General features: G+C 34.0%; 1 protein-coding gene across 1 annotated transcript; it reads right to left on the reverse strand.

Moving 5' to 3' along the window:
* Positions 1-4,554: 4,554 nt before the first annotated feature.
* Positions 4,555-6,577, reverse strand: LOC135110201 (KRAB-A domain-containing protein 2-like). Its single transcript, XM_064022235.1, has 2 exons — positions 5,461-6,577; positions 4,555-5,277 (listed from the first exon to the last, which is right to left on the reverse strand). The coding sequence occupies exons 1-2, from the start codon at positions 6,572-6,574 to the stop codon at positions 4,742-4,744; spliced, it is 1,650 nt and encodes a 549-aa protein (XP_063878305.1). The 5' UTR covers positions 6,575-6,577; the 3' UTR covers positions 4,555-4,741.
* Between the last annotated feature and the right edge of the window lie 8,941 nt (positions 6,578-15,518).

Below are 15,518 nucleotides of genomic sequence, written 5' to 3' on the forward strand. Positions count from 1 at the left end.
CTCATATAGAGTAATATTCACGTGTTTTAGTGTTTTGGTACATAAAGAAAAATAAATAAATAAAAACACTCATAATACACGTTTCTGTTAATATCGTTTCGTTTCCTCAAATAGGGTCCTTTGCATGCAATATGGGGCAATATATTTATTGGGCAATTTATGGGGCAATATGGGTACCTAACAAGTTAAAAGACTAAGATAAGAATTTTTTGCTAAAGTTTCCCATAAATGTTTCTTTGCTCACATTTTAGTGTTTTGTACTCTCAAAAACACAAAAAAGAAACGTTTTTGACAATGTTGTTTTCTTTTCTCATATAGAGCTATTTCCATGCTTTTTAGCTTTTTGTTGCCTAATTTGCTCGAAAATTTCCAAATGGCACGTTGCAGGTACTATCTTTTAGTTACTGCAGACAAGGTATTCTACATGCATTCAGTCGTTTTGGTACCTAACTTAAAAACACTTAAAACACGTTTTTTTTTTAATGTTCTATTTCTCAGTAAAGTGCGTTTTCAATCCCTTTTAGAGTTTCGGTACGTACGAAGCTGAAAAACACTCAAAAGATATGTTTTTTGGTAATTTTTTTTTTCTTCTTCTATAGGGTGCTTTGCATGTACTTTGGCGTTTTGATAACTAACAAACTCAAAAATATTCATAATACATGTTTATGTCGTTCTGTTTCTTCATATAGGGTGCTTTATATGTATTTTGGCGTTTTGGTCCCTAACATGGGGAAAAGCACCCATAATACACGATTTTCGTAATGATGATCTGTTTCTTCATATAGAATGCTATTTACGTGTTTTAGCGTTTCGTTACATAAGAATCTGAAAAACAGCGTTAATATCTTTTCTTTTCTCCATATCTGAAACTTTGCATGCATTTTGGCGATTACTTATCTAACAAGCTCAAAAACACTCAAACACACGTTTTTGTTTAGTTTAATTATCGTTTTGTTACGTAAAAAGCTCAAAAGCACACAAAGGACACGATTTTGTTGAAGTTGTTTCATTTTTCTATATAGGGTATTTTCCATTTTTTTTTTTTTTAGCGTTTTGGTGCCTAATACCCTTAAAAAAAAAAAAAAAAACACCTAAAAACACGTTTTTGGAAATGTCGTTTCGTTACTTCATATAGGAGCTCTGCATGCATTTTGGCGTTTTACTACTTATTTTTTTTTTTTTTATGTAGGAAGGATACTGGCCAAGGGCAACAAAAATCTAATAAAAAAAATGCCCACTGAAATGCCAGTCCCTTAAAAGGGTCAAAGCAGTGGTCAAAAATTGGTGGGTAAGTGTCTTGAAACCTCCCTCTTCAAGGAATTCAAGTCATAGGAAGGTGGAAATACAGAAGCAGGCAAGGAGTTCCAGAGTTTACCAGAGAAAGGGATGAATGATTGAGAATACTGGTTAACTCTTGCGTTAGAGAGGTGGACAGAATAGGAGTGAGAGAAAGAAGAAAGTCTTGTGCAGCGAGGCCGCGGGAGGAGGGGAGGCATGCAGTTAGCAAGATCAGAAGAGCAGTTGGCATGAAAATAGCAGTAGAAGACAGCTAGATATGCAACATTGCGGCGGTGAGAGAGGGGCTGAAGACAGTCAGTTAGAGGAGAGGAGTTGATGAGACGAAAAGCTTTTGATTCCACCCTGTCTAGAAGAGCAGTATGAGTGGAACCCCCCCCTGACATGTGAAGCATACTCCATACATGGACGGATAAGGCCCTTGTACAGAGTTAGCAGCTGGGGGGGTGAGAAAAACTGGCGGAGACGTCTCAGAACACCTAACTTCATAGAAGCTGTTTTAGCTAGAGATGAGATGTGAAGTTTCCAGTTCAGATTATAAGTAAAGGACAGACCGAGGATGTTCAGTGTAGAAGAGGGGGACAGTTGAGTGTCATTGAAGAAGAGGGGATAGTTGTCTGGAAGATTGTGTCGAGTTGATAGATGGAGGAATTGAGTTTTTGAGGCATTGAACAATACTAAGTTTGCTCTGCCCCAATCAGAAATTTTAGAAAGATCAGAAGTCAGGCGTTCTGTGGCTTCCCTGCGTGATATGTTTACCTCCTGAAGGGTTGGACGTCTATGAAAAGACGTGGAAAAGTGCAGGGTGGTATCATCAGCATAGGAGTGGATAGGACAAGAAGTTTGGTTTAGAAGATCATTAATGAATAATAAGAAGAGAGTGGGTGACAGGACAGAACCCTGAGGAACACCACTGTTAATAGATTTAGGAGAAGAACAGTGACCGTCTACCACAGCAGCAATAGAACGGTCAGAAAGGAAACTTGAGATGAAGTTACAGAGAGAAGGATAGAAACCGTAGGAGGGTAGTTTGGAAATCAAAGCTTTGTGCCAGACTCTATCAAAGGCTTTTGATATGTCCAAGGCAACAGCAAAAGTTTCACCAAAGTCTCTAAAAGAGGATGACCAAGACTCAGTAAGGAAAGCCAGAAGATCACCAGTAGAGCGGCCTTGACGGAACCCATACTGGCGATCAGATAGAAGGTTGTGAAGTGATAGATGTTTAAGAATCTTCCTGTTGAGGATAGATTCAAAAACTTTAGATAAGCAGGAAATTAAAGCAATAGGACGGTAGTTTGAGGGATTAGAACGGTCACCCTTTTTAGGAACAGGTTGAATGTAGGCAAACTTCCAGCAAGAAGGAAAGGTAGATGTTGACAGACAGAGCTGAAAGAGTTTGACTAGGCAAGGTGCAAGCACGGAGGCACAGTTTCGGAGAGCAATAGGAGGGACCCAATCAGGTCCATAAGCCTTCTGAGGGTTTAGGCCAGCGAGGGCATGGAAAACATCATTACGAAGAATTTTAATACGTGGCATGAAGTAGTCAGAGGGTGGAGGAGAGGGAGGAACAAGCCCAGAATCGTCCAAGGTAGAGTTTTTAGCAAAGGTTTGAGCAAAGAGTTCAGCTTTAGAAATAGATGTGATAGCAGTGGTGCCATCTGGTTGAAGTAGAGGAGGGAAAGAAAAAGAAACAAAGTTATTGGAGATATTTTTGGCTAGATGCCAGAAATCACGAGGGGAGTTAGATCTTGAAAGGTTTTGACATTTTCTGTTAATGAAGGAGTTTTTGGCTAGTTGGAGAACAGACTTGGCATGGTTCCGGGCAGAAATATAAAGTGCATGAGATTCTGGTGATAGAAGGCTTAAGTACCTTTTGTGGGCCACCTCTCTATCATGTATAGCACGAGAACAAGCTGTGTTAAACCAAGGTTTAGAAGGTTTAGGACGAGAAAAAGAGTGAGGAATGTACGCCTCCATGCCAGACACTATCACCTCTGTTATGCGCTCAGCACACAAAGACGGGTCTCTGACACGGAAGCAGTAGTCATTCCAAGGAAAATCAGCAAAATACCTCCTCAGGTCCCCCCAACTAGCAGAGGCAAAACGCCAGAGGCACCTTCGCTTAGGGGGATCCTGAGGAGGGATTGGAGTGATAGGACAAGATAAAGATATGAGATTGTGATCGGAGGAGCCCAACGGAGAAGAAAGGGTGACAGCATAAGCAGAAGGATTAGAGGTCAGGAAAAGGTCAAGAATGTTGGGCGTATCTCCAAGACGGTCAGGAATACGAGTAGGGTGTTGCACCAATTGCTCTAGGTCATGGAGGATAGCAAAGTTGTAGGCTAGTTCACCAGGATGGTCAGTGAAGGGAGAGGAAAGCCAAAGCTGGTGGTGAACATTGAAGTCTCCAAGAATGGAGATCTCTGCAAAAGGGAAGAGGGTCAGAATGTCCTCCACTTTGGAAGTTAAGTAGTCAAAGAATTTCTTATAGTCAGAGGAGTTAGGAGAGAGGTATACAGCACAGATAAATTTAGTATGAGGATGACTCTGTAGTCGTAGCCAGATGGTGGAAAGCTCGGAAGATTCAAGAGCGTGGGCACGAGAGCAGGTTAAGTCATTGCGCACATAAACGCAGCATCCAGCTTTGGATCGAAAATGAGGATAGAGAAAGTAGGAGGGAACAGAAAAGGGGCTACTGTCAGTTGCCTCAGACACCTGAGTTTCAGTGAGGAAAAGAAGATGAGGTTTAGAAGAGGAGAGGTGGTGTTCTACAGATTGAAAATTAGATCTTAGACCGCGAATGTTGCAGAAGTTAATGAAGAAAAAGTTGAGGGGGGTGTCAAGACACCCCCACATTATTGGTATTTTTTTTTCTCCACAAACAGTGTTTTCCATGCGTTTTACCGTTTTAGTACGTAAGCTGAAAAACACTCGACACATTTTTTTAACATATATATATATATATATATATATATATATATATATATATATATATATATATATATATATATATATATATATATATATATATATATATATATATATATATATATAGCTTCTTAGGTGCTAAATCACCAAAGTGCATGCAAAGCACCCTGTATGTAAAATATATATATATATATATATATATATATATATATATATATATATATATATATATATATATATATATATATATATATATATATATATATATATATATATATGTTACGCATAATGTGGACAATTGCCTAATGTGAACATTAGGCAGAAAATTGCCTAATGTGTACATCAAGCAAGTAGGTTGCGTAAAGTTTACAAATTGTTAACATTAGGCAAAAAATGCCTATTGTTCAAATTATGCAGCTCAATTTTGCCCAATGTGAATAAGGAAAACATAATTAATTAATGCAATATTAGTATAAGTAAAATAGGTCAATCGATCTCAGGGTTCAGTTGAGTCCAATCACAAATTTTTGCATGATCTGCCTGGGTGACAGCGCGAGTTGCATTTAATTTCTTTTCTTAGGCAGCTGCACCTTCCTGATGTACATTGAGTAGTACATTGACACTTTGTATAACCTTGCCCACCAGTGGCTCTTGCTGTTGCTGTTCTCATCGATAGGCAGATATCAGGAACCTCTTCAGACTTTATAAGGGTCTGTTTGATCCCACTTAGGTCAGCTGGTGTAAATTTTGTTCTAATAATTCCCTCCCGACAACCTACAGTGTATAGTCCTTCTTCTTCCTTAAGGATGACTACTAACAGATTTTTTGGATCTGTTGGACCACGATCGACATCTGGAACCCTCAGCGTAGCACACTGACCAATGGACAATGGCTTAAGCAGGTTTTTGCCGCGTCTTGTCATCCGTGCTGCTGCCTTTGATTGTCCTATATTAGCTGCAACACGGATCTTTTGGAAATTCGTAGCTACTGTCTCTGCCCGTGTCTCTGCTTCTGCCTCTTCCCCTGCCTCTGCCTCTGCACCTGTCTCTGCTTCTGCCTCTGCCCCTGTCTGTGCTTCTTCTTCTGCCTCTAACTCTGTTGCTGCTTCTGCTTCTGCACCTGTCTCTGCTTCTGTCTCTGACCTCCCTGCCCGTGTCTCTGCTTCTGCTTCTGTCTCTGCCCCTGTCTGTGCTTCTTCTTCTGCCTCTGCCCCTGTTGCTGCTTCTGCCTCTGCACCTGTCTCTGCTTCTGCCTCAGTCTCTGCTTCCAGAAATGACTCGAGATCTTCCTCGGTGAATATATTACAAAAAGCTGTACTTGGCACGATAGATGATGCTAATCCAACTTGCGGATCTAGTCCAAATGTAACTTTAAAAGGACTGTGGCCAGTTGTTTCATGCTGACTGATATTAACTTGCCACTGAACAAACTTAAGACCTACTGACCACTTTTTGCTGTTATTTTCCCTCATCCAAATGGTTAGTTTGTCCTGGATCACACCGTTTAGACGTTCAACAGCTCCTTGGCTTTGAGGATGACGTGGGCGTCCAGTCACCAGCTTCAGCTCTGGCCATAGCATTGAAAGCTCGGTGATGATGGCATTCACAAACTCCCGTCCGTTGTCGGAATGTAAAATAGCAGGTGCTCCAAATGTCAGAAATATATCTAGAAGGTTCGCTGCGACTTCCTCTGCTCTTTTTGATGTCAGTGGACGCAACACACAAAATTTGCTGAAATGATTTACATATGTCATGATGTACTTAAAGTTTCCATCAGGTAATGTTTGAAAATTTATAAGATCTATCTGGCATCTAGAATGGATATCATGACTGCGTACCGGTTTTACTACCAAACCCTTTGGAGTTTTTCTGGCTTTCTTTTGATGACAGTGCTCACAGAATGAAATGTAGAGGTAGCATACTTCTTGTGTGATGTTTGACCATTTCTTTCTCACTTCTGCAATTGTTTTCTTGCCACCTCCATGGCCAATAGCTTCATGAGCTGTTTTAATAATACCAAACACTTCTTCTACACATGCAACAAACTTAAATTCATGTTCACTGGTATCTTTTCTTTTGCGAATAAGTCGGTCAGCATTGCCAACACGCAGAACTTCATAGCGTTTCTTGAGGTTATAGTCAAATGTAGACTGGGCTCCAGAAGAATTGATTCTTAACAAATCCTGCAACCACTGATCACGCTGGAGAGCGGGCTGGATGACAGCATTTTCAGCCTTGCCTTGCAGCGTTTGACGCAGCTGAAGTTCAAAAGCAGCTTGATCCATAGTGCATAAACTGTAATAGATAGAAAAGTTTAGTAATTTACAAAGAAAATATAGAGAAAAAAACATCAGCGAACCCACACAGTAATCAGAAATCCATAAGTTTAGAAAGATTTAGCATCACACTCACTTTACTTCGCGTTTTAGCGCCACTTTACTTCGCGTTTTAGCGCCACTCACTATGCTTCTCGTTTGAAAGAATTTGCACGCACCTGCTCACAACAACTCGGTTATAACAAACCCAAAGCTTCGAACAACATCTTTGCTCACAACAACTCGGTAACAGACCCAAAGTTTCGAACAACATTCGAACAAAACTGTAGACACTGGTTTGTCATTCAATTCACATTAGGCAAAATACCCTTGCCTAATTTGAAAATCATGCCTAAAGTGGACATTAAGCAAGTAAGTTGCCTATTGTCAACATCGTGCAAACAAATTGCCTAATATGAAGATTAGGCAATTTCACTGCCTAATGTTCACATTAGGCAATTATCCACATTATGCGTGACATATATATATATATATATATATATATATATATATATATATATATATATATATATATATATATATATATATATATATATATATATATATATATATATATATATATATATATATATATATATATATATATATATATATATATATATATATATATATATATATATATATATATATATATATATATATATATATATATATATATATTTTACATACAGGGTGCTTTGCATGCACTTTGGTGATTTAGCACCTAAGAAGCTCAAAAACATATAAAAGACGTTTCTGGTAATGTTGTTCTGTTTCTAGATATAGTGTGCTATTGACGTTTTTTTTTTAGCGTTTTTTTTTTTTTACCTAAGAAGCTGAAAATACTCATAATACTCTTTAAATATCCTTTATTATCCAATACCGTGATATTTCCATTGAATTTCACGTTTTGGTTTCTAACAAGCTGGAAAACGCTCAAATCACACTTTTTTTTTTGTAATGTATCCCCATAAAACGTGTTTTCCACGCGGTTTAGCGTTTTGGTACATAAGAAGCTCAAAAACACTAAAAAAATATATTTCTGGTAATGTCGCTCAGTGCTTTGCATGCATTTTTCAGTTTTGGTAGATAAGAAGCTCAAAAACACTCAATAAACACGTTTTATAGAATGTTTTTCTGTTTCTCTATAAAGGAAGAGGCTGAAAAACACTAAAAATACATGTTTTTGGTTATATTGTTTGCTTTTCCAATATAGAGCGTTCTTGTACATAAGATTTTCAAAAACACTCAAAAAGAGTTGTTTTTGTTAATCTCGTTCAGCTACTAAAATGTTGATTTCATTCATTTTGCAGTTTTGATAGCTAAGAAGCTCAACAACACTCAATATGGTTTTTTTTTTTGCATTTTTTTTCTTTCTCCATGAAGAATTATTTGTATGTACTTTTAGCGTTTTGGTAAATAACAAGCTCAAAACACTTATAATACACGTTTTAGATAATGTTCTGATTTCTCTATGTAGGGTGTTTTGTATGCATTTTGGCGTTTTGGCACTTAACATAGTTATAATGTTGTTTTGTTTCTCCATATAGATTCCTATTCATGTGTTTTAGCGTTTTGGTACATAAGAAGCTAAAATAAAATGCTCATAATACACGTTTCTGTTAATATTGTTTCCTTTAGACATATCAAATCATTCATTTTCGCGTTTTAATACCTAAACCTAACAATCTGGAAAACACACAAATCATACGTTTTTGGTAATGTTGTTCATTTTCTCTCTAAAGGGTATTTAACACGTGTTTTAGCGTTTTGGTACGTAAGCAGCTTAAAAAAAAACGCAATATATATATATATATATATATATATATATATATATATATATATATATATATATATATATATATATATATATATATATATATATATATATATATATATATATATATATATATATATATATATATATATATATATATATATATATATATATATATATATATATATATATATATATATATATATATATATATATATATATATATATATATATATATATATATATATATATATATATATATATATATATATATATATATATATATATATATATATATATATATATATATATATATATATATATATATATATATATATATATATATATATATATATATATATATATATATATATATATATATATATATATATATATATATATATATATATATATATATATATATATATATATATATATATATATATATATATATATATATATATATATTCTTACGTACAAAAATGAAAAAATGCATGCATACCCTATATGAGAAAACGAAAATTCACTTAAAGAAACGTGTGTTATGAATGTTTTTGTGTTTCTTATTTAACAAAACGCTAAAAGGAATGAAAAGCACTATATATGGAAAAACAGAACATTACCAGAAACGTGAATTTTAAGTGTATTTCACATTTTTAGGTACCAAAACGCCAAAATACATGCGAAGCATCCTATATAAGGAAAAGAAACATTTTCAGTAAAGTATCTTTTGACCGTTTATGAGTTTTCTAGGCACCAAAATGATAAAAAAAAAAAAAGCATGAAAAACACCAATGGGAAAATGAAACAGTATTACCGAAAAACGTATCTTTTCAATGTGTTTGAGCTCCTTACGTATCAAAAAACCTGAAAGGCATGCAATAAATCCGTAATGAAAAACAGTATTACTTTACCAAAAAACGTGTATTTTGAGTGTGTTTCACATTCTTAGGTAACAAAACGCGAAAATAAACGCAGAGCACCCCATATAGGGAAATGAAACGATATTTCCAGAAACGTGTCTTTTGAGTGTTTATGAGCGTGCTACAGACGAAAACGCTAAAAAGCATTTAGAGCACCTTATATGGGAAAACAAAATATTATCAAAAGCGTCACTTTTCATTGTTTGCAGGTACTTACTTACCAAAACGCAAAAAGGTATGCAAACCACAGTTTGTGATGAAACAGAATAACATTACCAAAAACAAGTATTATAATTGTTTTCAGATTGAATGCAAAAATCCATTAAAAGTATCATATATAGGGAAACGAAAAGACGTTACAAGAAACGTGTATTATGAGTGTTTTTTTAGCTTCTTTTGTATCAAGGCTCTAAAACGTATGGATAACACTTTATGAGAAGAAAGAAACCAACATAACGAAAAACGTGTGTTTTGAGTGTTTTTTTTTTTACAGTATCAGGTAACAAAACGCCAAAATGTATGGCTCCTATATGAGGAAACAAAACTACATAACCAGAAACGAGTCTTTTGAGTGTTTTTTTTTTTTCTTGCGTATCAAAACGCTAGATACCTGCAAAACACACTTTGTGAAGAAACAGAATAACATTACCAAAAACAACTATTTACGGGTGTTTTTGAGCTTGTTACGTAGAAAAGAAAAAAGAAAATGCACCCTACCCTATATAGGGAAACGAAAAGACATTACGAAGAAGGTGTATTATGAGTATTTTTGAGCTTTTTTTGGTACAGTTCGTGAAAATGCGTTAATACCACTCTATATTGAGAATATTGAGAATTTTTGTGCATGTTAGCCATCAAAATGCTAAAAAGCATGGAAAGCAGCCTATATGGGAATAGAAAATTACCAAAAACGTGTATTTTGAGTGTTTTCCAGCGTTTTACGTGTGAAAACGCTAAAACGCATGCAGAAACAAGGTTTTTAAGAGGAACATATTAACATTACCCAAAAGAATGATTTTAAGGTAGTTTTGAGTTTATGAGAAAAAAACGCCATAGAATTCATACAAATTACACTATGTGGTATTGTGAGTGTTTTTGAGATTCTTCGATACGAAACGTTTGAGTGCATGAATAGCACTCTATAACGAGAAACAGAATGTTACCAAAAACGTGTATTTTCTATGTATTTCACATTGTTAGGCACCAAACCGCCAAAATGCATGCAAAGCACCTTATATGGGAAAAAGAAATGAAATATCCAGAAATTTGCCTTTTTAAGAGTTTACGAGCGTGTTAGGCACCAAAAACGCTAAAAAAGCATGGAAAGCACCCTATATTAAGCAACTTCATAAAACAAATGCATATGAGTGTTTTTTTTTTTTTAAGCTAAATACCCTATATGGGGAAAGAAAAAGACATTACGATAAACTTGTATTTTGAATGTTTTGGAGGAGGCAGTAGACACCTGCCGAAACGATAATTACTCCCAGTGAGGTCTAAAGCACTGATCAGGGGGTGCTGTAAACTTATCATTAAACCCAGCTGTGACCTCACTGAACGTTTCCCTTTGTGTCTCACAACACAAGGGGGTAGTCACAGCCTGCTCTCTAAAGACAACTCTCTTCCTCCTCACAAAACTACAAGCACCTAATAACACACACTTCACTCAGAAATTTTAAAATCATCATGGCGACTCCTACACGTGGAGTCGCCACGATTGTAAATGAGCTTCTTATGTCCAAAAATGCCAAAATGCAGGTAAATTATCCTATATGGGAAACGAAAAGATATTACAAGAAACGTGTATAATAAGTTTTTCTTAATCTCTTAGGTACCGAAGCGCTAAAACGTATGAATATATATGAATATATATGGGGAAACAGAACAAAATTACTAAAAACGTCTGTTTTGAGATTGTTTTACATTATTAGGTATCAAAATGCCAAAAGGCATGAAGAACACCTTACACTGAAAGACATTATGAGAAATTTTATAATGAATTTTATAATAAATGTTTTTGAACTTTTTAGATATCAAAAAGCAAAAGCGCGAGAGAGAATATAACTCTATATGGAGAAACAGAATATTACCAAAAACGAGTACTTTGGGTGTATTGCACATTGTTAAGTACCAAAACACCAAAATGCATGCAAAGCACCCTATATGGGGAAAAGAAACATTTCCAAAAAACGTATCTTTTAAGTGTTTTTTAGTGTGACAGGCACCAAAACACTAAATTCCATGCATAGCACCCTATTTGGAAAATCAAAACATTATAAAAAAAATGTCTCTTTTTAGTGTTTTAGAGCTACGCAGAAACAAAACGCAAAAACGCATGAAAAGCACCCTATATGAAGAAGCAGAATAACTTTACCAAAAACTTTTTTTGTGTGTGTTTTTGAGGTTGTTACGTATAACAATATATGGAAAATAACGTATAAGGGGAAATGAACAGAAATTAAGAGAAAGGTTTATTATGAGTGTTTTTGAGCTTTTAAGATATGTGAAGGATTAAACGCATGACTAACACTCTATATAGAAAAACAAAACATTACCAAAGAACGTGTATTTTATTATTTTTTATTACTATTATTTTTATTTATTGTTTTACTTTATTTTATTATTATTATTTTTATTATTGACATTGTTAAGTACGAAAAGCCCAAAATTTATTCAAAGCCTATTTCGGGAAAAAAAAAAAAATCGACATCACCAGAGACGTGTCTTTTCAGTGTTTCTGACCGTGTTAGGCACCAGGACACTAAAACGAATGGAATTCACTCTATATATACAATATCACGAAAAACGTGTTTTTAAGGGTTTTTGGACTTGTTTCATAGGGAAATGTTCAAAAACAGACTTAAACAAAAAAAAAAACAGAATAACATTACTAAAAATGTGTATTTTTAATGTTTTTAACATTGTTGGGCACAAAAAAAACGCCAAAATGCGTGCAAACCACTCTATATTAGGTAAAGAAATGAGATTTCCTAAAATCGTACCTTTTGAGTGTTTATGAGCGTGTTAGGTACTACAACGCTGAAAAGTATGAAAAAACACGCTATATGGGTAGTGTTAATCAACTGCTTCCGTACAAAAACGCAATAACGCATGTAAAAGTCCCTTCATCGAGAAGAAAATAACATTATAAAAAAATAAATATTTTGAGTTTCTGAGATTTTTATTTAGAAAAAAAAAGCCAAAAATGCATGGAATCCACCCTATATGGGAAAAAGAAAGAAGATTTCTTTTGAGTTTTTATGCACCAAAACACTTAAAAGCTAGGAAAATGCACCCTATATGAGAAAACAAAATAACATAACCAATATCGTTTCTTTTTTTTTTTTATTTCCGCTACTTATGTACAAATATGCTAAAACACATGCAAAACCCCCGTGTATTTTGAGTGTTTCTTTTTTTTTTTCTTTTTACATTAAGTATCAAAACGCCAGAATCCATACAGATCACTGTATTCGGGGAAACGAAACGATATTATCAGAGATGTGTCTTTTCATCTTTTTTTTTTTTTTAGCGTTTTAGGCACCAAAACACTAAAATCCATGAAAACACCCTATATTGGAATACAAAACAATATTTAAAAAAAAAAAAGTCTTTTCTTTGATTGGGAGCTTCTTACGTATCAAAATGCTAAAAACGCATGTAAAAAAACACTTTATAGAAAAACAGAATAACATTACCAAAAATTTTTATTTTGAGTGTTTTGAGCTTATTAGGTACAAAAGAGACAAAATGCATGCATAGTACCCTATATGATGAAAAAAAAAATGTAATTACCAGACGCGTGTATTATGAGTGTTATTGATCTTAAGTAACTAAATTCTAAAAACTGTGAAGAGCACTCTACACGTAAAAACTGAACAACTTAAAAAAAAAAAAAAAAAAAAAAAAGTATTTTTGAGTGTTTCAAATTGTTAGACATCAAAACACCAAAATAAACACAAAGCTGTTTTTTTTTTTTTTTTTTATAGGAAAACGAATCGGAATCACCTGAAACGTAGTTTTTCTATGTTTTTTTTTTTTCAGCGTTTTAGGCACCATAACGCTAAAATGCATGGAAAGCAATCTATATCGGAATACAAAATATTACAAAAAACTTCTTTTTTGTTTTTTTTTGTTTTTTATCTTCTTACATACCAAAACAATAACACAACTACAAAACACACTTCATGGCGAAACAAAATAACACAACCAAAAGCGTGCATATTCAGTGCTTTTATAAAAACTTCTTTTGTACAAAAGGCCAAAATTCTTGCAAAGTACCCTATATAGGAAACAAAACGATATTAAAAGAAACATGTCTTTTGAGTGTTTTGAGTCTCTTAGGCACCAAAACGCTAAAATGCATGAAAAAAGGCATGGAGTACAAAAAACACTTTACAAAAAAGCGCGTTTTTTTTTTTTTTTTGTATTTTTGAACTTCTTACGAACAAGTGTTACAAGCATTACCTATTATAAGTGTTTCTGAACTTTTTAGGTACCAAAACGGTAAAACGCATAAATAGTATTTTTAATAGATAAATAGAACAACATTGCCGTGAATTTTTTTTTCTTGATGTTTTCTTTTTTTTTTTTTTTTTTTACATTGTTAAGTACTAAAACGCCAAAGTGGAAAGCACCCTATATGGGGAGACGAAGAGACATTAGGAAAAACGTGTACTGTTATCGTTTTTGAGCTTCTTAAGTACATAAACTCTAAAATGAGTCAATAGCACTCCATATGGAGGAACAAAACAACATTATAAAAATGTTTATTTCGAATATTTTCATATAATTATGTACGAAACCGCCAAAATGCATGCAAATGAAGAAATGAAACAACAATACCAGAAACAAGTGTTTTTAGTGTTTTTTTCAGCCTGTTAGGCATCAAAACGCTATAATGCATGGAAAGCACTCTATAAAGGAATACAAAAATGCATTACAAAAAGCGTGTCTTTTGAGTGTTTTTTGAGTTCTTTACGTACCAAAACACTAAAACACATGCAAACCTCCTTCGTGGAGAAACAGAATAACATTACTAAAAATGTATATTTTGAATTTTTTTTGCGCTTCTTAGGTACAAAAACGAGAAAATGCATGCAAAGTACCTTATATGGTGAGAAAAAAAGAAAGTTATAACCGGAAACGTGTATTATTTTTTTTTCTTCTTAGATAGAAAATGTTAAAACGCGTGAATGGTACTCCATATGTAGAAACTGAACATGACCAAAAAATTTTTTTTATTTATTTATTTATTTTTTTACAAAGTTACCAAAACGCCAAAATGCATACAAAGCACATTATATGGGGAAACGAGACGATATTACAGGAAAGGTCTTTCAGTATTTTTTAATGTTTTTTTTTTTCTCTCGTCCAAATACGAAAATACATAGAAAACACCCTATATTCTAATGCAAAAGAACATTACGAAAATGTGTCTTTTGAGTGTTTTGTGCTTATGACCTTCCTACGTAGTAAAACGCTAAAAAGCATGCAGAACACCACTTATATATAATAAGGGTTTTTTTACTTAATATTTGAACATACATACCAAAACAAAAAAATACGGGAAAAGCAACAACAACATTACCAAAGACGTGTGTGTTTTAAGTGTTTTCACCTTGTTCGGTACCAACACGGCAAAAAGCACACAAAGAACGTGATTTGAATAAAATAAACAGAGTTACCAAAAACGTATATTGCGAGTGTGTTTGAGCACATAAGGTACTAAAATGCCAAAATGCACGCAGACCACCTTATATGGGGAAACAAAGGGACATTAAGAGAAACGTATATAACGAGTGTTTTTTTTTTTTTTTTGAGCTTCTCAGGTACCAAAACGCTAAAACACATGAATAGCTCTCTATATCGAGAAACAGAACATCACCAAAGACGTGTTCTTTTTTTTTTTTTATTTATTCACATCGTTAGGTATCAAAACGCCAAAATACTTGTAAAGCCTCCTATATAAGAAAACGAAAAGACATTGCCACAAACGAGTCTTTTATGTGTTTAAGAGCGAGCTCAGCAACAAAACGATAAAAAGCATGGAGAGCACACTCTTTGGGAAAACAAAATAGTATTACCTAAAACGTCTTTTTTTTAGTGTTTCTAAAATGCATGCCAAAAAAATCTCTATTGAAAAACAGTATAACTTCACCTAAACCGCGTATATTGAGTGTTTTTGAGCTAGTTACGTACAAAAACGCCAAAATGAATGCAAATAACCGTATATGGGGAAACGAAAAAAAAAATATATATCACGAGAAACATGTATTAT

Source organism: Scylla paramamosain, chromosome 20 (assembly GCF_035594125.1).
Source record: "Scylla paramamosain isolate STU-SP2022 chromosome 20, ASM3559412v1, whole genome shotgun sequence".
NCBI classification, from domain to species: Eukaryota; Metazoa; Arthropoda; class Malacostraca; order Decapoda; family Portunidae; genus Scylla; species Scylla paramamosain.